Genomic DNA, 24,564 nt, shown 5'->3' on the forward strand with positions numbered 1-24,564 from the left:
AAAATGGTTAAGTGGTACAATACATTTTGTTATGCATGTTTCCACAATAAAGTAAAATTTTAAAAATGTTTAAATTTTCAGTTATCGTTTACAATAGTAACAAATTAACATAAACTAGCAGGATTAAATCCTGTAAGAAATGGACAGTATAATACCTTTATGAAGAACTGGAGAATTTCGACTGGAATCAGACAATGTCTTTCCAAACTAACCAATGCATGTTATGCAGTTTCTTTCAGAAGTCACTTGTTTTTGGTAGGGAGGAGTCGCTTGGCAAAATTATTCTAAAGTTAATCTGGAAGAGTAAACGTTTCTTTTTTATAAAGAGTGGTATGGATGCAACATGATAAGCATTGTAAAGCTATAAGTCAGGGTCATCTGGGAGATACGACAGAGTTCAGAAACCATCCTCATGTAAATGAGCATTTAGAATGTGAAGGAAGGAGTAACCACTGGGAAAATAGTTAGATCCTTACTGATGGCATCTACCAATATTTGTAAAAATTAAAATTTTAACATTAAAAAAAAAATGAAACCATGAAAGTGCTGGAACGATGAATGTTTGTTTTGAAGATGAGTTAGGCCTCTCTAAATTTGGCATAAATCATAATTTGACTACAAATAATCCAAAATTTTTATGTCCAAAACCTCCATAAAATTCAGTGACAAACAGGAAGCTTTTTGCAACGGATATTACTGACAAGGCACAAATAACTATATAACGTGGTCTTTCAGCTCCACATGAAAAAGATACTCGTCAGCAGAGAAAATGGGGAAAAGAACATGAGTGGGTATTTCATTAAAGAGAAAGACCAATAGATAGTAAGCATATGAGCAAATGTATGAATTCACTAATCAAAGAAATATAAACAGAATTTGTTAATCATCAGTGTCTCAATGGCTAAAAGAAATGAAAATACACGTGGCTGTTGAGAGACAGAAGTGATCTTTATTTCTTGTGAGGTGTAAAGTGTTCTAATCTTCCCAGAAAGCAATTTGATAATGTTTATCTGAAGCCCTAAGTATATGCCTTTCATTTTCCCTAGCAACTCTACTTCCAGGAATTTATTCTAAGGAAATAATGAAGGCTCTGCAAAATGACTTAGCTCTAAGATTGTTCATCACAGTTTTGTTATCTAATAATAAAAACTGCACATAACCTAGATTATCTCACAAGTGGGGGTTATTTAAATACAGTGAATCGATAGTACTCTTTTACCATTTTACATGAAAAAGAAGTTACAAAAATATATATATTCTGACACAATTTCAAAAATAATACATATACATTCATGGCAAAAAAAAGTATATTTTCCTTTTGTTAAAAAATAGAAGTAAAAGTGTGAAAAGGAAATGAACCAAAGGGTGAAGAGGGGTTACCTCCAGATGGTGGATTTTGAGCTGCCTTAAAAGTTTTCCTTGGTTTAACTGCAGTTTTTTAAAGCAGAGACCATGTATTTATTTTATAATCAGAGAAAACTATATAAATAATACAGTGTCTTAAGGGGACTTTAAAATAGTGGTTCAGAACATGGGCTTTTGCTCCAAGCAGACCTGGAATTGTGTCTTGGCTCTGTTAGCACTTCCTGATAAAGGCAAGTTAGTTTCTCTGAACCTCAGTTTCTTCAACTGTAAAAACTGAGGAGAATAAAAATAACACTGGGCTGCTTAGTTTATAGCGCTGTTGTGATGGCTAAAGGAAGTAATTCATGTAAAGAACTGAAGCTCGGTGCCTGGCACAGGAGGTGGTTTTGACCATTATGACCAGCCTGCACCTGTTCATTGTTCTGTGTGAAATCTCCCACTCCACCTTGTAAATGAGGTCCTGCTCCCGCCTTCCACCACTGGTGTTCCGTCCAGCGGCTTGCTGCTTCACAGCTCATCACAGTTTATAACTTACTCCTTTTTCTGTTTATTGTCAGTGGCCTCTGTGAGGCTGTAAGTGCACTGGGGGTAGAGCCTGCTTTGTTGACCATTATTTCCCCAGTGCCAGGCCGAGTAGCTCATCTGACAGGCTCTCAGTAAATATTCATCGAGCTGATGAATTGTCATAATTTGGGACGCCGCGCTCCAGGCCTGACGGCTGACTCATCTGTTCATGAAGCAGATGTGTAAAAATGGCAGAAATCATCTTTCAGCAAAAGTGGGTATTTAGGTACAATTCCTTTGACTCAAAAATGTATAGGACAGAAAACAGGTGCAACTTCAGTTCCCATTAAGTTAAAATATACTCTAGAAAGAGGCGTTTTTTATTTTTAGGTGGGGTTTTTTTTGGTGTGTGTGTGTAAGCAGATGACATTTCCAAGGATATCTAGTTTGTCGTAGTTTTCCTTTTTATGAGCAAAATTAGATGTTCTGGGGAACACTTAACATATTTATAAGTCTTCAGAATATGAATGCTTACTGAATTATGTATGTTGTTTTATATTTGACCTTGTTCTCTCAGGTTCACAGTTAATCGAAGAATCTCTATAGTCGGGTTTGGTTTATATGGATCTATTCATGGTCCTACGGATTATCAAGTCAATATACAGGTACACTTTTTCCCCCACTATATATCATCTTAAAATAAACCTGCAATTTTAAAATAAGATACTGTTTCGACAAAATCCAAATTTCAGTATAAGGAGCAAAGGAATCAGAAAGCATCTTAGTAGCCTAGAGACTTGTGTTTTACAATTGATCTGAAAAAATCTGGTTTCAGAAAATCGGGGCCCGGGGTCCTTCACAGAAGCATTAACATACAAGGAGCTCTCCTTCCTCCAGGAAACCCGTGTTAGTTCTTCCTGCTGTGCAGTGACTGTCTTATTACAATACCCGCATGCTTCTGTCATGGGCCTTTGAACTGTCTCATTCCTTGTCACTACTATGAACTCCCTCTGGTTTCTGATTGTCTGGCCAGGCCCTGCTTCATTCTTTAGGTCTGCTCCCCTCAATTCTTTCAGATACGGGCATGTTACCTAATCTGGAAGAAAAATACCTCTCTCCTTCCCTTCCACTTTTGAATGCGCACCCCAGTTAGTAAGATTGATTTAGAAACACATCTACATTGTACTTTTATTTACAAACTATACATATGCAATACTGTACTTTTACGTTCCACATAAACTAAAACAAAACAAATAGGAGTGAGAAAAGGAAGTAAACAATGTTTCAAACTTGTGTTTATCAGAAAAAACTGCCCTCTTTAAAATTATAATGTACTATTTTTAATAATAAAAACTTTAGTGACCTTTGTGATCACAATGCTCCATGTTTTCAAAGTGTACAACAATTCAAAGATCTGGTTCCATGACAGCCAAAAAAGATACCTCACTGCCTCACAAAGACAGCCTTGCTCCAAATGGAAGAATTGTGTGATTGCCTATGCGAATGAAATCTTGGTCACTTTCTAATCACATCTGCTAAGGTTTATAGTAAAATGTAGCTGGTAAACTCACATCACTCATTTCAGTTTGCTGCTCTTACAAACCACTTATAAAGTTACATTTTTAATATTTTTTAACAAATACATTCAAAACCCACCAAAATTGTTTATTTTAAAGCAGGTTAGAAAAATTTGTTTTCCATGTTTTTTCAAGTGCAGAAAAACCACAGCGAATCTCTGAGTGGTGTAAAAGATTTTCATGATCACACCCCCATTTAATTTTAATTGCTTTATAAATATGGTTAACGGTCCTGTCCAGTAGGATCCAGGAACCCATTTCAGCAGGCTGGATAACGTGCAGGCCTGCGAAGGAACTAGGGCCCCACTGTCAGCCTCTTTGATTGTGGAACCCCACTCTTCCTTCATGGTTCCTCACCAGAAGTCACCAGGCTCCTTGTGGACAAACTGAGGGAGGGCATCAGGGTTATAGACATATTAAAATGATAAAATACAAATTCTCTGAGTAAAGGAATAAAAATAAGACTTTCTGTTTTCTTCCCCCATTGGCTAGTCTCACACACTGCCTAGATACACCACCAGCTAGACCCACCAGGGTTTGAATCGCTCTACCACCTACGAGGTGTGACTGGGCAAATTCTGCAACCTCTCTTAAGCCTCGGTTTCCTCGTCTACCAGGACAGTAGTGGTACCGACCTTATATTTTGCGAGGACCTGTTGAGATGATGCATGTAAAGTGTTTAGTATATAGTCTGTTGCTGTCTTTGTTGCTGGAGTCTTATAATTTGATTCTAACAGTGGCCCTAGGAAGAAGGCAAAGCAAGTTTTTTCCCCCAAATTGGAAGCTGAAACAGGCTCAGGGAAGTGAAGTGGTTTGCTGTAGATGACACTGCCACAACCAAGTCCTGCGTCTGACAACTATCTTCCAGGGCTCCGGCCTGTCATTTTAGAAACCCTTTTACTTCTTTATTGAACTGTGATACACATACAGAAAAGTGCACATATTTATAAATGGTACCTGTGGCTCACTTTTTAACTGAACACACTTGCGTAACTGGCAGCCAGATCAAGGAACAGCACATTGCAGCAGCCAGGAGCCCCTCATGATCTTTTCTCCCCGCAGAGGTGACCACTATCGTGATCTGACAGCATACATTGGCTTTGCCTGGTTTCCTTGCACTGTTTTTATCTTGCACTGTTTTTATGCACTGTTTTTATGTGTGTAAAAGGCAGGTTTGGGACCCTTGCCTCTGCACATGGCGTTCCCTCGCACAGGAGATCTTTCTCTTGTAACCCAGTGAGCTCAGACTTCAGCTTTTAAAACTCTCATCCCTTCTGACAAACTCACTGTTTTCTCTGTTCAGCCACTTCGTCTCATAGCTCTCCTCCTGTAGGTAGTGTACTGAATTGCCACCGTTTATGTGTATTCTCTGATGACCGGAGATCCTTGAGGGTGTCCCTCAGAGCCTGGCACAGAGTGAACTAAAAGACAAAATTTTCACATTTCGAGTATCCACATACTTGAATATTGCATTTAAGGTCATTTTAATTTCAGTAAATAACATTTAGACATAAGAAATGCTATGAGAATTTCCTAGCAATGAGAAATAGGCTAGCAAGGAATAAAGGCTCATTTCCCTCAGGCATCTAAAATCCACACATCTCAAAAGCCAGTTCCTAAGCCATGTCTTTTCTGGAAGCTCCTCCGGCAGCCAAGCCTGTTATCTGACATCTTCCCCATCCTTAGTGCGATGAATGATAAATATCTAAAGCCATCTTTGGTAGTTACAGATAGTAGAGAAAAATTACAACATGGAGATGTAGTAGTCTATTCTGCTATTCCCAAGGGCTATATTATATCGTTTTCTGTAAAACATTGTTTCAGCTAGTTTAACTTAAATGTAACTTCTCTTTTGAAAATTACAGATCATTGAATACGAAAAAAAGCAAACTCTGGGACAAAACGATACTGGATTTAGTTGTGATGGGACTGCTAACACATTCAGGGTCATGTTCAAAGAACCCATAGAGATCCTGCCCAATGTGTGCTACACAGCATGCGCCACACTCAAGGTAAGATCATCCAAACGGTCCAGATGGTGAACGTGGGGGGCCCCTGGTTCCCCCGGCATGCTACAGAGAGTGGGTTTTCAGGAGAAGCTGGGAGCCACTGACAGGCTTCCAGGAAGAGGGGGGCAAAAGAGGCTGGGAAGAAGTGCCTCAGCAGAGCTCTGCTTGAAAGAAAGGGTTCTTCGTAAGAAATAGCCCTTTGTTTGAGTAGGAGATCAAGTGTCTGTTTGGCAGAAGATAAAATAATAATTTTCTTAAAACCATTTCATGTTCTCTAGTAGCTGAGCTCTCCAGTATTTTTAATCATTAATTAGCTTTGTAGCAAAAAACATTATTTTTCATTCAATGACTTGCACAAAATTTTATACAAGAGCTATAATGCAACATAATAGATCATTCATTGAATTAAAACACCACCTTAAATTGAGTGTTTATTAAATAAAAATTACTAATGGACCTTTTGTTTTCATTTAGGGGCCAGATTCCCACTATGGCACAAAAGGATTGAAGAAAGTAGTACACGAAACGCCCACTGCGAGCAAGACGGCTTTTTTCTTTTTTAGTTCCCCTGGCAATAATAATGGCACTTCAATAGAAGATGGACAAATACCAGAAATAATATTTTATACATAATTTAGCATTATAATACATGTTGGCGAAATAGTACCATGTGGTCTAGTCTCAAAGGCATAAAAAACTGGCCACAAAAGAGTTTGAGTGTTATGTTTATAATTTTAAGATAAGAAACATTTTAGTTTCTTAGAGGAGATAGGTAAATGTGGATTTAAATCTCTGCATGATTTAAAGGCAGATTTTCTGTTTTGTTAACCTTTGGGGAAAGAGAACGGGGTTTAATTGTTTAAATAAAAAACAGCTATTTCAACTTTATCTTGTATAATTTCATAGATAAGCTGACTCATGATCTTTCAACAGTTTTATAATTGAAAGATTTTTGTTTTCTATCACTGGTTTGTTTTGTTTCTGTTTTAACTGTTTTGAAGATTAGATGAGATGAGGCTTAAGTGTTTTGAAGGTTCCTAGAGTTGAGATGGGTCAGTATTCCTATTAACTCAGATAACTAATTTCAAACAATTAAGAAAAATTAAGAAAAATAATTAAGATGTTATATTTGGACTTTTAAAATATCTGGTTGTTAGCATTTGGAATATTGTTAGAAATAGGCCTAATAGATGCCCAAGAAAATTTTCATTGCATTTACAGAAAAGGATATTTTCTATAGTACTGTGTTACATAATACAGTTTTAAATGACAAATGGCATTTGTACAAATTCATAATAGTATCATATAAACTAAGGATCTAAAGGTATAGTCTAAGACTGGATTCTTTATTGCTGAACTGCACCCGTCTTGTGTGGGGGATGTTGCCAAGAGTTTCCAAGATTGAGAGGATGGTGACGATGGTGGTGACTGGCTAAACAGATGTAAGTTCAACATGCTGGCGATAATCTTACACAGCAAGAAATGAAATAAAATGCTAACATGTCTAACAACTATTTTGAAACTTGAAGTATCCAACAGAATGACTCCTGCTGAAGTGACACCATACTCTCGGTCACCTACACAGTTCTATCCAAGAAGTAAAATACATTGAATACTCCTGACCTCACAAATGTCACAGGTATTATTAGGAGGGGGATAGGAAGTATATCTGGCAAAATGACATTTATATTCTTTTTTATTATGAAGTACAATTTTAATATCAGTAACATCCTTTTAAAAGTGATTATCTGATAAAAACTAATGTGTAATTAAGTTTAAAGTATATCAAACCGTTGTGGAAGATGATTATAATCACAGTTCTTCATCTTCAAAATAATTTTTTCTAAATAGTAATAAGGATATAAAATTTTTTCATCTAAAGTCGTATTTCATTTTCTGTTTTCAAGAAGATAATGAGATGTGTTGGTGGCAGAGGTCTCTTGAAATTGCTGAAGAGAAGGGAAAATGTTTTTATCCCTGGTACCAAGACCATATGGACCTAAACCTCAGTTAACTGGAATATCCATGGCATGTCTGGTTCTGTTTAACTAAAGATTAACCAGCAAACACTCTAGTAACCATTATGGAAAATACTTCTGCCTTAAAAAAGATCGTATGCTAAAGGTATGTTTATGGTTTTTGACATTTGCGGCATTTCAAATACTTCCAGTGTGTAGCACTGAACAATGACGGTAACTGAAGGTAGCCAGTAGAAGGCACGAGAAACAACTGTTTACTGATATGGGACATCCCCTGGAATTTTTTAAAAAATAAATATTATCCTTTTATTTATTTATTTTTTTTTGTCATTTGTCTTTTTCTTCTAAAAGTTGAGTGTAGATGCCATTTTGGAACAAGGGTTCTAGTTCATTGAGGTGTAACTATATTTAATTTACAGAAGTACATAATGGAACACGAAACAAGACATAGGAACTGCAGCAATAACAACTGCTGTCATCTGTTTGTTGATCAGGTTTTTATGGTCTCGGGTTCTCCCCTCTTCTAATCACAGGAGGCGGGAGAATGAAGACTACTTGTTATTGGCTAGTGTGATGACCATCTCACTATTGTTTAGTCTCAGCAATAGCTACTGGAGTAATTAGTGTGTACCAGGCACTGTACTAAGGACCTTACACACATTCTCATTTGTTTCTCACAACATTGCTGTGAGGTAAGTACTGTTAGAGTACCCATTTCACATGCAAAGAAGTTCATGTTTCAAGTGGTCAATAAGTGGTAGGAGGCAGAATGAAAACCCAGGTCTATCTCCAAAGCTAGAGTTGGGAAAAGTTTTTTTGTTTTGTTTTTTGCTGGGTCCCAAAGTATCGTCACCATTCTCCAATTTTACAGTAAGACCCCAGAAGCTACCTGGCTAATGTGTATTTACTATAGAATATGGTGTTTTTTTTTTAAGTGTGGTTATTCCAGTATCTTCCCTACGAATTGAGATTGTTTATTTGTATTATCAGAGTGTTCTTTTAGTTCCACATATGTAGTACCTAGAGTTTTAAAGAAAAAATTGATCTGGGAATAGAGAAGCTTGTAAGACATTAGAGAGAGCCAGGTCTTCAAAGGCAGTATGTTAAATGCTGTATGTCTAAAATGTATTGTTCCACTTCCCTTTCTAGTCCCATGTCCTTCAAATCACTTTCTGCTTCCCTGTTCTCGTCTTCCACATTCACAACTGGGGAATTGTCCCTGGAATTAGATGCATCCTTCATACGGGATGGTGCCCTAGTGATCCCACCCAGTCAGCTCCAGCCCGAGCTACATGGTTCATCTACTGTCTGGCCTAGTTTATACGCTTTAAAAGTCCATCTTCTCCATGGGCAAAGCTAAGACAAGATGGAGTTTTTACTTGGAACTTTACTAAGAACTGAAAGAGGATAAAATAGGAACCAGTATAAACACGGGTTTTCTGCCATTTGGGTCATGGCCCCTGTTCTTTCCCACACCATTGGGCAACATTTCTCAACATTTCTTCCCACTCTCTTTTCCCCTCCAAAGGCAGAGACTTTGGGCAGGAGCAACCAGTCAATTGCACAGTTTGGGGGCAAATGAGGCTGATGGCTTTCCTCCCCCCTACCCCCCACTCCTGAATCACCCTTGGGAATGGCTGAAGTTCTTTGCAAGGCACCTCTTCTCTCTGCCTTCACCCATCTAGTCAATTGCCAGATGCAATTAGTAATTCACCATCGCCAAGTGCCTCTTTATTTCCATCGTAACTGTCAAAGCTCTCATTGAGGCTGTCATGACTTCACAAATCCTAAAGAATGCTCTTTCAGCATTTGTGACTCTCTTCTTAACCGATTTCATAGAAAATAAGGCTTTGGTTTAACACCTGGTTCACTTTTGTCAACCAAAGACTTCATACTGAGTGGCTTCGGTTTCCATGTGGGGTGGACAACGCATCCAAACCTAGCTTTCCATTTCCTCCCTACCTCCAGTAATCTTGACCGTTGTAAGTCAGCCAGTGCTCCTGCCACCCTATGCACCGTGTCATGTGGACTTGCACTACCTCTGAAATAGCACATTCACTACCCAACTCTGACCACAACCTTCTCTGCTCCTTCAGCTCTTGCTAGCACTCCAACTACATCTGCTATTGATCCTTAAAACTGCCATTCCCTTCTCTGCGTTGTCAACCCTCTTCATTCCCTACATATTAGACTTCACCTTAGGTCTTTTTTTCCTCCACTTTTGATCTTTGATCACTTTCGTCAATAACCTCAAGTCCCTCATACCCACCTGGATGAATCCAATTGTCCAACCTTATCTGGCTGCTGAGTCCAAGTGCTTAAAATGATACTGTACAGATTGGGGCCATGATGATTTCATGGCCTCCAAGTTCAGCTAGACTATTGAGGCAGCCAGGTGAGAGTCTTCAATAGTCAGCTCTTTGCCATTCTCCTGGGCATTTAAATCTGTTCCACTCTCCCCACACCTTCAACATTCCCTCCTTCAGCTAATGAAAGAAACTCCAGCTCCTCCCCCCAAACTTACAAACACACCTACATGTGCACCTCGGTTGTCACATTTGTGAAGGAAGGGATATCTGACAAAGGCTTCCCATAGACGGGTTGGTCTCCATATGTGCTCAGAACCCCACCCCCTCCCCCTGTGACCTCCCCTCTCCTGGCTTATTCCTATCGATGTTCAAATATGGTTAAATCCCATCCCGTTTTTCAAAAAGTCTTAATGTTTTGTGCCCCTCCAGATACCAGTTAATTCCTTCACAGTGAAATTATTCCCTAAACTAGCTAGCCCCCTCACTCCATTGTGGGATCCCCAGCGCCTGGCAAGGTGGGTGCTCCATCAGTACATGGACAGTACCCAAGGGCTAAGAGGGCACGAGGCTCGATCTACACCCACTTGCTGGGCTCTATCCGCACCTGCTGGTTGGCTGCGGGAGCGAGAAGACACCTGGCGCTGTGCACTTCTTGTCCGTCCTTCCCAGGAAGGAAAAAGACCAGAGGTAACACAGCCTTACCACCAGTGGAGGTGTGTGGGAGCCCAGCTCCCCACCTCTTGGTCTCCTGGGCCACTTTTCCAGGACGAAGGGGGCCCGCGCAAGCCTGTTGGAGCGAGGAGTCTTCCTCCCGCCGGCCGGCAGGTGTCGCCCCCGGAGACGGAGCCGAGGTGCCGGCTCCGGGATCCCGCTCGCCCGCGGCGTGCGCAGGCGCAGACAACGTTTCCGCCGCTGGCCGTCCGCCCCGCCGCCTTCTGGGAGAGGATGCTCCGGCTGGGCTGCGGACTAAGGCCGCTCGGGTTGGGACGTGGTGCTCCGGCCTCCGCTCGGTTATCTGCAGGTGCTGAGATGCCGAAAAAGGCTGGTGCGACGAACAAAGTCAGTGGCAAGTCCCGTGGCAGCGGGGGAAAAAGGGGTGGGACGCGGGAGGCGCATTGAGGAGCGCAGGAGAGAAAGCGAGGCAGCGGGGTGTGGAAGCATCCGTGGGGTCGGGGCTCCGGCTGCTCTCCCGCCTCGCCCGGCCGCTCCACCCGGGTTGCTCCCTGGGCCACGTCTGCTGACCTCTCTGGTCTCGTTCCCCGCACTCCTGGGTGGGCTCGTGTCCGGTAGCGCCTTGGGCCTGTGCCTCCACCGGAGGCTCAGTTCTGCGCTTTCCCTCACCTTGGCTAACCGCACCCCTTCTGTCAAGAACACGCCACTCCCACTTTGCAGGCCTCACTCCAACCGGTCTCTGAGACTTAGTTCACTTACCGCCGCCTGCTGGCAGGTCCCCAGGCCGGACCTCCTTCCCTTCTGGGGGCAGCGTCTTGTAGGCCCTGTAGGCACAGTGTGTGACAATTTCTTTCCCCCTGATTATAGTCCCAGCTCCTTGAGGTCCAGGATCACGTGTCCTTATTCATCTTTCTACATATACCCTTTGCGTACAGGCTGGCGCGGTGCATAGTTCATGTTTGCTGAATGGAAAGTTCTATTACAGCATCAGTCACATAGTAGGCCTTTACATATCACCGGTGTTCCTCCCTGTCCCCCAAATTCACACATATATAACATATACACACGTCCAGACAAACATTTATTAGCTTATGCTTCATAAGCTATAAAGATGAATAACACGAGGTCTCTGCTCCTGCGGGATGGGAGTACACAGCAGACGGTAGGAATCAGAACTAAGATGTGGAAGCCAGAGGCAGGTCTTCCAGGGCAAGAAGAAAATGCCCTTTGGGGTCGATGGGAAGGCTTCCTGGAAAAACTGATCTGAGCCAGGGAGGATGTTGGAAAGCCATTCCAGGTGGCCAGAATTCCCTGGACACAGACGATTAGCCTAGTTTGTCTTGGTTAAAGGTGAAAGGGACTAGTGGAAGGATTAAAGGTGTGGGAAAATATCTTGTAAACTAAAGTTGTAGTGTGGTTGTTGTTGTCGTTTTAGGGGAAAAGCCAGAGCAAGGAGCCAGAGAGACCACTTCCTCCCTTAGGTCCTGTTGCAGTTGATTCTAAAGGTTGTGTCACCATAGCCATCCATGCCAAACCTGGTTCTAAGCAAAATGCTATAACAGGTATATCTGGACACAGGGGTGGGAGTCACGTATGAATCAGGTGTTCCCCCTCCAGCTTCCCTTTGCCTTGGTTAACTGAAAATTTATCCTATACAACCAAGTATATTTTTCACATCTGCAGTTAGAGGCTTTTCTATTTTTAAATTCTAGATTCTAATGTAAATGTGTAAAACCAGTGTTAGAAGTGAATATACAATATTTAAAAGGTACAAAATTAGATGAAAAGCCCTTGTATATTTTCCTTTAAAAATTAGGTATTTTAGAAAGGACGCATGTAGAAGCATGTGTAGGTTAGATTATTAGTTTGCCCTATTCCAGAACTGTAGACATCGGCCAGAGAAAGAAAGAAGCGACGTTTTGGTGACGTGTAATGACCATTGATCCAAGGAGGGAGAGGAAACCTGAGATCTAAGAGCACTGATCAACTCCCATGTGAACTTGTTTTAAATCAAAATGATACGGAACATTTCCAGGTCCAGTTCTTTCATCTGTCAGATAGTTGGACTAAGTTAGAGACTCAAGCTATTGCCTGGAGCCTAAAAAGTGCCTCTCGAATCTCTGTGGTGGGCAAGGGGAAGGCCAGCAGACAGGGTTCCTGAGTAGCTACGTATGTTTACATTTGTTTAAATGTTGGGATTCCAGGGGAAATTGGTGGTGGGTGTAGAGGGGAGAATTTTGAGCGGTTGAAAACCATTGATCTGAATTATCTTGAATGTCTTTTTCACCTCTAAAGCTCTGTATTCCAATTTTAAAAAATTGCTTTGTAAAGAAGACCTTAGAAATGGGGTGCTAAGCCTGGTTGTACAAGTGGCCATGTCAGCTTGGCTGTTTCTTGGCCATACCCTCCTTGGCCAGCATTTTCTTAAGTACTTGCTATGCCACTGTTTACTGTTGGAATACCATGTTTCCTCAAATCTGAGGTGCCATCAACTATAAGGTACACAGGTATTTTATGTACCAGTAAGACAAAATCTGTATCAGTTAAACACTTATTTGCATCTATTATAAGACACATCTGGATTTCAAGATTAAAATGTGCACCTTAGAATCAGTGATAGGACAGGAAGAGGGTTGTTTTCCCTCCTCCTTGTGGATTCTGTGGCCAGGTTGTTTACCCAGGCAAAGTGTGAGTGTGCGGAAATGCTTAAGTAACCCCAGATGTAGGACCAGCTCAAGCTCACTGGCCAACTGCTTTGAGCAAATATTTCTCTCTCAGAAAGAGCAGTGGAGGACTACAGGCAGGCTGTATGGGGGAGTCAGGACCATTATTCAGAAGGAATGTTCTTTGTCCCTGGATTTCAAAGCATGAGACCAAACTTATTTTTGAATCACAGCATCACTTTCTAGCCATGTGACCCTGGGCACATCTTGATTTCTATTTCCTTATTTGTAAAATGGAGGTAATATTGGTATTAGTATCTTCTTCATAAAGTTGTTATGAGCATTAAACAAGTTAATATGCGTAGAGTCCCTAAAACATGTCTTAAACTTAGTGTAAGTGTTATGTAAATGTTTATTAAATAAATATTACGTTTTGAAAACATTCAAGAGGCATTTCGCATAAGAGATGAATCTAGCCCAGTGCTCTCATTGTCCTGATGAGGAAACCCTGCACAGCCTTGTACAGTCCGGCGATCTGCCCCGTTCTCCCTTCCTTGGTGACATTGCTGGGGCTACACCCCAGCCCCTGACAGTCGGCCTGGAGCGCATCCTATCAAATCAAGTACAGTTTCCAGGGTACTGCCCAGGACTCTTAGGCCCATCTTGGTCAGCGGGGTGGGATAAATATTTGTTTTCATCGTGGATTTCTTTTCTGTAATGGGGGGGCATACTGTGTTCCCTTAAGGGGGATTAGTTTAATTGTTCATTTCTTCATCCAATAGTTACTCATTGAAAATGTACCGTGTGCCAAGCAAATGCAGACTCTTTGACAACGTATCGTCATTTCATGAATAAAAAGAACTCCTTAAGAATAAAGTCCACACTGTTCTCATTCTAGATTTGACAGCTGAAGCTGTAAGTGTAGCTATTGCAGCACCTCCATCGGAAGGAGAGGCAAACGCTGAACTCTGTCGGTATCTTTCCAAGGTCTTAGAACTCAGGAAGAGTGATGTGATTTTGGATAAGGTATGTATCTCTTTCTAAACATCTCTGGTTATTACACATCGGTTAGGATTTTTAAAATACTGATTTTCCCCCCCAACAATTGAAAAACTAGTTGTTTTTAACTGTCAGATTCATTCAACCACTAAATCTGTGAATTCTTCCTATTTAGTCACCTTCTTTCCTACAGCCTTGATCCTTATTAAGACTGTCCGTGCTCTCTACTTAGATTCCTTAGTTGCCCCCGTTTCCAGCATTTCCTCCTTTCCAAATTCATTCCTGTACCTTCTCTGTCAGATTAATTTTGCTCCTCTCTTCCTTTGAGTCATCACCATACTAAACAATCCAAAATGGTTTGCACTGTTGCTCATCCCCATTTGTGAGTCCATCAAGCATTTCTGTTCCCCCATCTTTTCCTTCCCCCAGAAGAAGCACATATGAAGTAATTCATACCACTGGTTTGCATTAGGGGTGGGCATCAAGATGACCTGGGAATGATTTATAAAATGCAGGTTCCTGGGCATCACCCTGGACTTACTGAAATGGAACCTGCAGGGGTGAGACCCAGCCCGGCTTATATGCCTAAAGCTGTACTTGTTTTCCAGGGCTGCATTCGAGGTCCCAGCCAGGTTCCAGCTGGCATTCAGTCATTGGTTAATAGGCTCCATCCGATCAGGCCACGTCCCTCACCATCCCCTACCTACAGCAGGTCATTCCTGGTTTTCTGCCAGTGCGCATGTTCTGACATTTGCCCGTAAGGCACTCCCCACTCTTCTACCCGTCTAGATAAATCCCTGCTCAAATTTTACCTTCTTCAAAGGATTTTAGTGGTTGTGGGATCACAATACCTTGGATATGTGGATGCTTATTTTTTTGAATTTTCAGAAATGCATAACAGCATAGAGAAGAATAGCAATTTGTTATATATTTTGGAATTATTTTTATACAAAGGTTACATAAAATTGCAATATTTGTTTTGGTAATTAAAAAAAATTTTACTTTTAATTTAAACAAAAGAATTACTGGAAACCAGAATATTGTGCATTTGGATCCCATATTCATTTAAAATTGTAATGCCTAGCTTTTATTACAGAAATTGATGTCTTCAGGTAAGAACCCTGGGAAGTCCTAAGCATTTGTAGTAAGGTGGAATCTAAGAGGTACCATGTTTCCCCGAAAATAAGACCAGGTCTTATATTAAGTTGTGCTCCAAAAGGGGCATTAGGACTTATTTTCAGGGGATGTCATCCTGAAAAATCATGCTAGGGCTTATTTTCCAGTTAGGTCTTATTTTCGGGGAAACACAGTACTCTTTGTTTAGACCAGGATTCCCAGAGAAAGTGGTAGCTAAGCTGTGAGGGAAGTTCCAGCCCCGTAACAACCTCACAAGGACATGGCCGTGATGCATACAACTGAGGTCTGTCTCTAATGGTGTCAGAAAGTTTACTGTGTTATCCTGACTCTGGTTTTTTCCTTTTAATCTAGGGTGGTAAATCTCGTGAAAAAGTGGTGAAACTTTTGGCCTCCACAACTCCAGAAGAGATCTTGGAGAAATTAGAAAAGCAAGTTGAACAAAAATAAAAGTAAGAAATGAAAAAATACAACCTTGATAAACGTTTTTATACTAATGACGAAGAGGCTGTCAAATAGGAAAATATATTTAAATGCACAGAAGAACATGTAAATAAATATAGATGTAGATATATATTTAAATAAGAACAGGTCTCAAAACAGGAAATTTTAAAGGTACTATACATTGAATATAGGTTCTAAAATTCCTGACACCAAACGGCTTGGAACATGTGACTCTGATTTCATGACATTGCAAAATAACAAAGCTGGAAAGAATATTCAAGATGAGCCGATTCAGCCCCTTTTCATTTTGTGGTGGGACTTCTGATATCCAGAAGTGGAGAGTCTTATTCAGGATCATACCGTGCAGGATAACAACTAGAATCTAGATAGGGATTGCCTTCTAATTCAGTTTACAGGTGACAAAGGAAAACCTGTCACACTGCTTTGTAGTCTTACTGTATGCTTTTAAATGCTCATCTATATGCAAAAATGTTTTCTGCACTTTTTAAAACTCTTGAGCATTTTATGAAAAAATAAGAATAATCAAGAGTTGTATAGGCGTACCTCATTTTATTGCGCTTTGCAGAGTTATTGCGCTTTACAAATTGAAGGTTGGTGATCACCCTGTGTGGAGCAAGTCTCTAGGTACCATTTTTCCAACATCATTTGCTCATTGTGTGTGTCTCTGTGTCACATTTTGGTAATTCTCACAATATTTCAAACTTTTTATTGTATTTGTCACAGAGATCTGTGATCAGTGATCTTTGTTGTTACTATTGTCATTGTTTTGGGGCGCCACAAACCATGCCCATACAAGAAAGTGAACTTAACTGCAATGTTTTGTGTGTTCTGACTGCTCCACTGACCAGCTATTCCCCGTCTCTCACCCTTTCCTTGGGCATCCCTATTCCCTGAGACACAATAATAGTGAAATTAGGTCAGTTACTAACCCGACAATGGCCTCTAGGTGTTCAAGTGAAAGGAAGAGTCGCACATCTCTCACTTTAAATCAAAAGCTAGAAATGATCAAGCTTAGTGAAGAAGGCATGTCGAAAGCTGAGATAGGCCGAAAGCTAGGCCTCTTGAGACAAACAGTTAGCCAAGTTGTGAATGCAAAGGAAAAGTTCTTGAAGGAAATTGAAAGTGCTACTCCAGTGAACACACGAACGATAAGAAAGCAAAACAGCCTTATTGCTGATATGGAGAAAGTTTTGGTGGTCTGGATAGAAGATCAAGCCAGCCACAACATTCCCTTAAGCCAAAGCCTAATCCAGAGCAAGGCCCTAACTCTGTTCAATTCTATGAAGGCTGAGAGAGGTGAGGAGGCTGCAGAAGAAAAGTTTGAAGCTAGCAGAGGTTGGTTCGTGAGGTTTAAAGAAAGATGTCGTCTCTATAACATACAAGGTGAAGCAGCAAGTGCTGATGTAAAAGCTGCAGCAAGTTATCCAGATCTAGCTAAGATAATCAGTCAAGGAGGCTACACTACACAACAGATTTTCAATGTAGATGAAACAGCCTTATACTGGAAGAAGATGCCGTCTCAGACTTTCATAGCTAGAGAGGAGAAGTCATTGCCTGGCTTCAAAGCTTCAAAGGACAGGCTGACTCTCTTGTTAGGAGCTAATGCAGCTGGTGACTTTAAGTTGAAACCAATGCTCATTTACCATTCTGAAAATCCCAGGGCCCTTAGGAATTACGCGAAATCTACTCTGCCTGTGCTCTACAAATGGAACAGCAAAGCCTGGATGACAGCGCATCTGTTTACAACATGGTTTACTGAATATTTTAAGCCCACTGTTGAGACCTACTGCTCAGAAAAAAAGATTCCTTTCAAAATATTACTGCTCGTTGACAATGCACCTGTTCACCCAAGAGCTCTGAAGGAGATGTACAACGAGATTGATGTTGTTTTCATGCCTGTGAACACAACGTCCATTCTGCAGCCCATGGCTCAAGGAGTCATTTCGACTTTCAAGTCTTATTATTTAAGAAATACATTTCGCAAGGCTATAGCTGCCGTCGATAGTGATTCCTCTGATGGATCTGGGCAAAGTAAACTGAAAACCTTCTGGAAAGGGTTCACTATTCTAGATGCCGTTAAGAACATTCGTGATTCATGGGAAGAGGTCAAAATAGCAACATTAACAGGAGTTTGGAAGAAGTTGATTCCAACCCTCACGGATGACTTTGAGGGGTTCAAAACTTCAGTGGAGGAAGTCACTGCAGATGTGGTGGAAATAGCAAGAGAACTAGAATTAGAAGTGAAGCCTGAAGATGTGACTGAATTGCTGCAATCTCATGATAAATCTTTAACAAATGAGGAGTTGCTTCTTATGAATGAGCAAAGAAAGTGGTTTCTTGAGATGGAGTCTCCTCCTGGTGAAGATGATGTGAAGATCGTAGAAATGACAACGAAGGATTTAGAATATTACATAAGTTTAGTTGATGAAGCAGTGGCAGGGTTTGAGAAGATTGACTCCAATTTTGAGAGGAGTTCTACAGTGGGTAAAATGCTATCAAACAGTATCGCATGCTACAGAGAAATCATTCATGAAAGAAAGAGTCAATCGATGTGGCAGACTTCGCTGTTGTCTTATTTTAAGAAATTGCCACAGCCATCCCAGCCTTCAGCAACCACCACCCTGATCAGTCAGCAGCTATTAACATCGAGGCAAGACCCACCACCAGCAAAAAGAGTACGACTCCCTGAAGGCTCAGATGATGGTTAGCATTTTATAGCAATCAAGTACTTTTTAATTAAGGTATGTACATTGGTATTTTCAGATACAATGCTATTGCACACTTAATAGGCTACAGGATAGTGTAAATATAACTTCTGTATGCATTGGGAAACTGAAAAATTCTTGTGACTTGCTTTATTGTGGTGGTCTGGACTGAACCCGCAGTATCTCTAAGGCGTGCCTGTAATTCAGTGTTAATTATCATTATTGAGAAGTCACTGAATTGTTTTCCTCTTTCAATGGTAACTGCAGTCGTCAAATGTGGTAGTTCTTAGGCCCTCTCCAAAGAGCCTTAGAAGAAGGCGGACCTGGAAGCTATTTTCAGTATTTATAAAGGCCTATCAGAAACCACATCTATATTAAAGCTTCACAAGCTAATAATAAACATTTTGTTTATTCAATGCAAATTGTAATTTGGTGACATAAATAATAATTTGATTACCTTTGCGTATCAGAAGAGCTGGTTTGCATTTGTGTGCTTTGTCTGAATACATGAAACAACATGTTGATAGACAAGATCTTTAAAAATACAAAATCCACAAGAAGGACCAGTAATAAAAATGACTGATGGTAAAAGAGCTGGGATCCGCTCATCTAGTACATTTCTCACTCTTTTGATAGGAACCAAGGCCAAGGAAAGCCAGGTGGCTTGTCCAAGCCCACAGAAGACATTAATGGCAGCATGGGTTATGTTCAGCTGCCTTCTCTAAACCGTTATACTGTACTACCTCCAGATGTGCTCCTCTTTGACACGGTCTTGGCTTCAGAACTTTTTCTACTCTTTTCAACACTGTTCCACTGTGTGCTCTAAAGGCATTGTACTGTGGTTTTTACATGGATTGCTGTTTGTTAGGATACTTTCCTTCACAAGTCACAGAAACCCAACTCCATGTTGCTTAAACAATAAACGGATTTGTCACCTCACAGACCTGGAAAGTCCCGACGCAGGGTTTCCTTCAGGGTTATTTTGAATCAACAGTTCAGTGATGTCATTAAGAACTCTCTTTTCTTCCCCAACTCTCTTCAGCAGTGCCACCTCCATCCTCAGGCCCACTTCCTTCATGGAGGCAAAAAGACAGGAGATCCATATATCACCCCCCCACCCCGCCCCAGTAGGAAGAAAGTCCACTCAGAAGAGCTGTGAAAATTCTTTTCCAGCTTCTCCTGTGTCTCAGCCCAAATTTGGCCATGCAGTTTCTAAACCAGGCGCTGTTAGGGAATGCCGTCCTATAGCACAGGTTACTTACAGTGGCTAGAGAAAAGAGGAGAATTACCCTCATTTTTTCAGATGATGATAATTAAAGCCCATCCTAGAGACGGAGATGGGACAGTCAGCCTACTCAGACGCAAGGGACTGAATAAAAAGTGGGAAGTTATGGAGAAAGAAATGGATACTGGATGGAATCAACAAATATCCATTACAATAATTTACTTCATTTTAAATGGCCATATTTTAACAGGAACGTTTTTGCCTAATCATTTTTTTTGAGAAACATACAGTGTCTTTTAATAAAGATGCGTCCAGTGACACTTTGTCATCAGACACTGTTGCGGAGGCAGGAACTAGCTTAGGAGCTGTGTTTGAGGACATGATTTCCCTTTGTTCCTCAGCAAACAGCCGTTAGCGGTCTAAAGCTTCCCTGTCCCACACGGGGCCATCCCCGACTAGTGACAATCACAGCTAAGGCCTGGGCACCTTGACTTGCTATGAAAGTTTACTTAATGCAGCTTTTTTCAGCATGGGCCCAAGAATACTGAGACCGGCCCGTGACCTAGGGCCGAGGACACAAAATCTCCAACTCCTGGACATTATTTGTCTAATAACCTGATTCTAGCCCTGCCCACCCCCATTAATTTTAAGTGAATACCAGCAGACAGTATATGAAGTGACACGATTACACTGCATTTCTTGTCCTGTGCTGTCCTGAGGGTCCAGCCCTGGAGGCAGCCCATAAATGAGGTTTGGTGAATATTATCTGATGTCCTAGCCCTGCAGCATCACATATCATCCCGACTTCAAGACATGATAAATGACTTATGAAGAATTTATTAATAACTTGGGTTGAATACTGCTAGGTGCCTTGCCTCCAGTATCCATGGACAGGACCTGAGAGAGGAAAACCCGGCTCATCCGGCCCCTGGAGGCAGCAGCGGGGAATCCGGACTCCTGATGCCAGTGGGCCCTTCCCCACTCCTTTGCCAGCCAGGGGATGGGGAGGGAACCAGAGGATGTAAGTGGCACGTTTGCAGTGTTTCAAGTTCCAGACAGTTACCAGCTCACAAACTGTGGGAGGCAGTTCTTTTCTGGGCTGTGGACTACCAGCCTCCCTCTTACAAATTCTAGGGGTTTGGATAAGTACTTCCTTAACTAATGCAGAATATAAATTTTGGAACACACCATGGCCCCCCACGTCAGATTTTTTTTTAATGCATGTGACTAGAGACTGAAAATGTAAGAAGCTAGATTTTCAATGTCCATGCAAGAGGTGGCACCAAATGCAAAAGCAGAGAGCCCCATTATCTGAAGACAAACTGAACTGTGCTGTCAGGACATCCCTTCGGCAGTGCCGGAGACCAATGATCTTTCTTGTCGCATCTTCTCAGAGACATTTCTTAGGCTCAGTCCCCTCATATCCTGAGTTTAGCTCAGGCCAGAGTGTGGTATGATCCCAGGCCGGCTGGGTACTCAGAAGTCCTGGGTCAGGGGACCTGGCCTCAGGGTGGTCCCTGCTGCCTTCCTGAACTCGGCAGTTTTCAGAAATCCCCTTAGTGTGTTTGAAAATGGAATTGGGCTGGATAATTGATGGGAACTAACTTCTAAACAAGATGCCAATTTATTAATTTGAGTGAAGAACACATCTGCCAACTAGACTGTCTAGTGGGATCCTCTAGTGAGTACATTCTGACCCTTTGGGAAATCTCTTCAAGAAACCAGTCATCGTTTGAAAGCTGCTTGGAGAGCTTGGGCTCAGAATCAGTGAAACGAGGCCAGGGTCATGGAACTATGAGCATCTGGAGCTTCCATTACCTCTTACCGGCCCCTCTCTTGGGACAGTCCTGGACACTGATGATTTATGGCACAGATGCTCCCTTCTTCTGGCCTCCAGCTATGTATGTGGGGGAAGACCACCTACTTCTGCCCACATAGGCTTTCTTCAGACAATCCTTATAATTACACTGATAAGATTTTCCACATTTTACAATCCTAGCTGTGCCATCCAGTCCCCCTGCTATTAGATTGTGGGCAGGGGAGAATCCCCAAACTTAACAGCACACGTTACAGGCTCTGTGGTTATTTCTACATAAAACCCTTCTCCTCACCCGTGATCTGGTTTTATTATCAGAGTGGCTTTCCCATTGTTTCAGAGCCTTAGGTTTCCCCAGAGATACCTCAGGAATTGGAGCACTGGAGAATAAGGGGGCGAGTCAACAGAACTCCAAGCCTTTAGTTGTCTTCTAGAGCTGTGCTGCCAGCCTCTTGGGGCTATTGAGGACTTGAAGTGTGGCCAATCAAATTTCAAAATAAAAGCATCATAGAAATAAAAGCATCATAGGAATAAATGTTGCAAACAACACACAACAGAGAAGACACTGAAAGCATGCTATGGGATTTAGAGGGTGGGACAGAGGTGACCAAAGAAAGGAAAATGACAGATGCAGAAATCAGACAAAGGAAAATCAACACATACATAACTGGAGTCCTGAAGAGAACCAAAGAATTGGAACAGAAAAAGATTTAAATGTATCATCAAGAAACTATTGGAAAAATAAGAGATACATGTACAGAATGGATCAGTGTCCCAGGTGAGAAACACTGAAAGATCAACAATGAGACAATCGTGTAAGGTACTCTGATTTAAAAAATGAAAGCCTGTGGCCATCTGGACAAAAAGTTGAAGTCACAGGGAGAGGGGAGACACATGTTTGCATACTCACATGTTCTGGACAGGACTGGATTGCTACAGTGTATTAGAAAATGTGGCAGCATGTATTAAAATTAAAAACACAGGTCTTTTTAACTCAACACTTCTACTTTTGAGACCACCCCCCTCAAAACACAACATAAAAACACCAAAGGATATATGGACAAAAGCAACGCAGCATTGTTAGTAGGGGCCAAAAAGGGTAAACAAGCTAAGTGTCTACCCCTAGGAGAATAATCATATTGTTAGTGGTAAATTTGTATTATAAAATATTATGTCATTAAAATTAAATCATTAGTTTTTAATCTATAACTACTGGCCTGGAGTGATGTCTTATATTCTGTTGCATAAACAAAGAATAATATACTTGTGTATATGTATTTTTGTATATAACCTTAAACTTTAGTAAAAAAGGAGAAATGTATGCGTATATCAAAGTTATATATATTTGTGTGGGCATGGGGAAGGAGACGCATACACAACAGACCATAATCACTGTTTGGCTGCCGATTATTCATATTTATATTGTTTCACATTTTATAATATTTATTTTCTATACACACAAAACATATAGTGAAGGAAATTTTAAAATGAGAAAAACACACACAAAAACAAAAAAGCTCTACCCTACAGCAATTAGAGTAGCTTTATTTATCTAATTCAGACAAAGAGGCTGGATCCCTTAGGGAGTTAAAAGTCCCAGCAGTGGAAAAAAAACATGACATCATCATCACACCATCCCTGAAGCGGTCTCAGGAGACATCACTGAAACCCAGAGAAATTCTGACTGGTAATTAATACATGGGGCTCTCTGTGCCCCTTGGAGACAGGAACAAAAACACCAACTGAATTAGCCCGTCAGCTGCTGGAGACATTGGTGAAAGATTTGGGAGTTGTACTTTCATGCAAGTCAGCCCACAGACACCCCACGCTACATCTGGAGATACGTGCTTACCTGGACTGGGCACCTACTGGGAGCCCAGCTTCGCGCCAGGGTCTTTATGGAAATGCTTTCTCTTAATCCTGCAAGGGGGCAGTCAAGGCACATAGTTTTGAGGGAAGACTTCTTAACCTGCTCCTCCCATACCACCCTGTAAATCTTAAAATCGGAGGGGTAGTATCCACAGCTCATGTCCACTTTTCCAATGTGAGATCATTGGTAACTAACTACAGAGGCCTCAGCAGCTGTAGCAGCTGAAATTACTTCCTCTTCACCTCTGGCCTATCCTGATAGGGTGCAGCCCCAGTGATGGAGACCATGCAGCCAGTGTGGCCCAGAGCCACTCTCCTAAAATGTCCACAGATCAAGGGATCTCTGCTCCCATTCCTATTCCCCCCCAGAGCTGTCCCAGTAGAGGTCAAACCAGACTTCTAGCAAGGAGGAAATACTTGCTCTCAAGGCTACCTTGGAATCCAATGGTATAACCTGCAACTTGCATCATTACTGATTTGGCTCCATAATAATTTAACATAGTAGAAGCCAGGAGAAATCTTTTAGATATTATGGAATTTCACATCTGTATATCTGAATCCTGATGTATTAATCTAAAATGAACATCATGAACTTTCCACCAATTTCAAGAGTGTGTTCTTCTGTTGGTCTTAATTCATTCTAAATTAAAAACTAGAGAATTTTAAAAGCATACCATTCAAAATTTATAGAGGCAAGATTCTTTTGAGTGACCTATATAAATAGGTTTTTCACACAATTAACCAAAGCCTATTTAATATTTTTTTAAAGTCTTCATTGATTTTACACACACACACACACACACACACACACACACACAAGGGTGATAAAAAATATATAGTGAATGTTTCAATAAAAAAAATTTATTACAGTAAAAGACACAATGCCATTAATTCTCCTCAAAATACTCCCCCTCGCTTCAAACACACTTATCCCAACATTCTTGCCACTTTCTGAAGCAGTTCTGGAAGTTCTCTTTTGTATCTTTAGTTGTGCTGTTGTGGCTGCCTCAATGTCCTGAATCCATTCAAAATGTTTACCTTTCCTGGTCATTTTGACTTTGGGGAAGAGCCAGAAGTCACACGGTGCCAGATCTGGTGAATAAGGTGGATGAGGACACACTATAACTTTTTTCTTTGGACAGAAATTGCCATATGCCAGAAGCAATGTGTGACATGGAGTATTGTCATGGTCGAGAATGAAGTAAAGACACTCATGAAAGAGGACTTCCAGAACTGCTTCAGAAAGTGGTAAAAATGATGGGATAAGTGTGTT

At 41.2% G+C, this 24,564-nt stretch overlaps 2 protein-coding genes and 1 long non-coding RNA gene across 8 annotated transcripts in view; 2 read left to right on the forward strand and 1 right to left on the reverse strand.

The window, feature by feature from the left end:
• BTBD1 (BTB domain containing 1) overlaps window positions 1–6,669 on the forward strand; it is a 26,747-nt gene extending 20,078 nt beyond the window's left edge. Inside the window, exons 6-8 of one of the 2 annotated variants that reach the window (XM_033100161.1) lie at window positions 2,447–2,534; window positions 5,312–5,458; window positions 5,930–6,669. In XM_033100161.1, coding sequence (XP_032956052.1) covers window positions 2,447–2,534; window positions 5,312–5,458; window positions 5,930–6,088 — 394 coding nt within the window. In that variant the 3' untranslated portion in view covers window positions 6,089–6,669. Of the gene's footprint in view, window positions 1–2,446; window positions 2,535–5,311; window positions 5,459–5,929 lie in introns of those variants that run through there. The other variant, XM_033100162.1, reaches the window with a different exon arrangement.
• LOC117018885 (uncharacterized) overlaps window positions 1–10,565 on the reverse strand; it is a 17,668-nt gene extending 7,103 nt beyond the window's left edge. For both annotated transcript variants that reach the window (XR_004422351.1, XR_004422352.1), the window contains exons 1-2: window positions 10,446–10,565; window positions 4,734–4,867 (exon numbers count right to left, since the gene is read on the reverse strand). This is a non-coding gene — a long non-coding RNA (uncharacterized LOC117018885). The remainder of the gene's footprint in view (window positions 1–4,733; window positions 4,868–10,445) is intronic.
• Window positions 10,566–10,651: 86 nt separating this feature from the next.
• Window positions 10,652–24,455, forward strand: C28H15orf40 (chromosome 28 C15orf40 homolog). Of its 4 annotated transcripts, none has more exons than XM_033100183.1 (5): window positions 10,652–10,802; window positions 11,851–11,977; window positions 13,977–14,104; window positions 15,566–15,663; window positions 24,434–24,455. In XM_033100183.1, the coding sequence occupies exons 1-4, from the start codon at window positions 10,689–10,691 to the stop codon at window positions 15,659–15,661; spliced, it is 465 nt and encodes a 154-aa protein (XP_032956074.1). In that variant the 5' UTR covers window positions 10,652–10,688; the 3' UTR covers window positions 15,662–15,663; window positions 24,434–24,455. The 4 variants fall into 4 exon arrangements, with proteins under 4 accessions (XP_032956074.1, XP_032956072.1, XP_032956073.1 ...); XM_033100181.1 differs by lacking the exon at window positions 24,434–24,455 and adding an exon at window positions 19,018–19,683; XM_033100182.1 differs by lacking the exon at window positions 24,434–24,455 and adding an exon at window positions 17,337–17,470.
• The last annotated feature ends 109 nt before the right edge of the window (window positions 24,456–24,564 follow it).

The sequence above is a fragment of the Rhinolophus ferrumequinum genome, chromosome 28 (genome assembly GCF_004115265.2).
Source record: "Rhinolophus ferrumequinum isolate MPI-CBG mRhiFer1 chromosome 28, mRhiFer1_v1.p, whole genome shotgun sequence".
Lineage (NCBI taxonomy): Eukaryota > Metazoa > Chordata > Mammalia > Chiroptera > Rhinolophidae > Rhinolophus > Rhinolophus ferrumequinum.

What these genes read in the sequence shown, in the direction of transcription:
- C28H15orf40 (XM_033100183.1), top strand. Translation starts at nt 10,689, where the DNA reads ATGCTCCGGCTGGGCTGCGGACTAAGGCCGCTCGGGTTGGGACGTGGT. An exon ending in AGGCTGGTGCGACGAACAAA is followed by an intron (nt 10,803 to 11,850) that starts GTCAGTGGCAAG and finishes TTGTCGTTTTAG; the next exon opens with GGGAAAAGCCAGAGCAAGGA. An exon ending in TAAGCAAAATGCTATAACAG is followed by an intron (nt 11,978 to 13,976) that starts GTATATCTGGAC and finishes TTCTCATTCTAG; the next exon opens with ATTTGACAGCTGAAGCTGTA.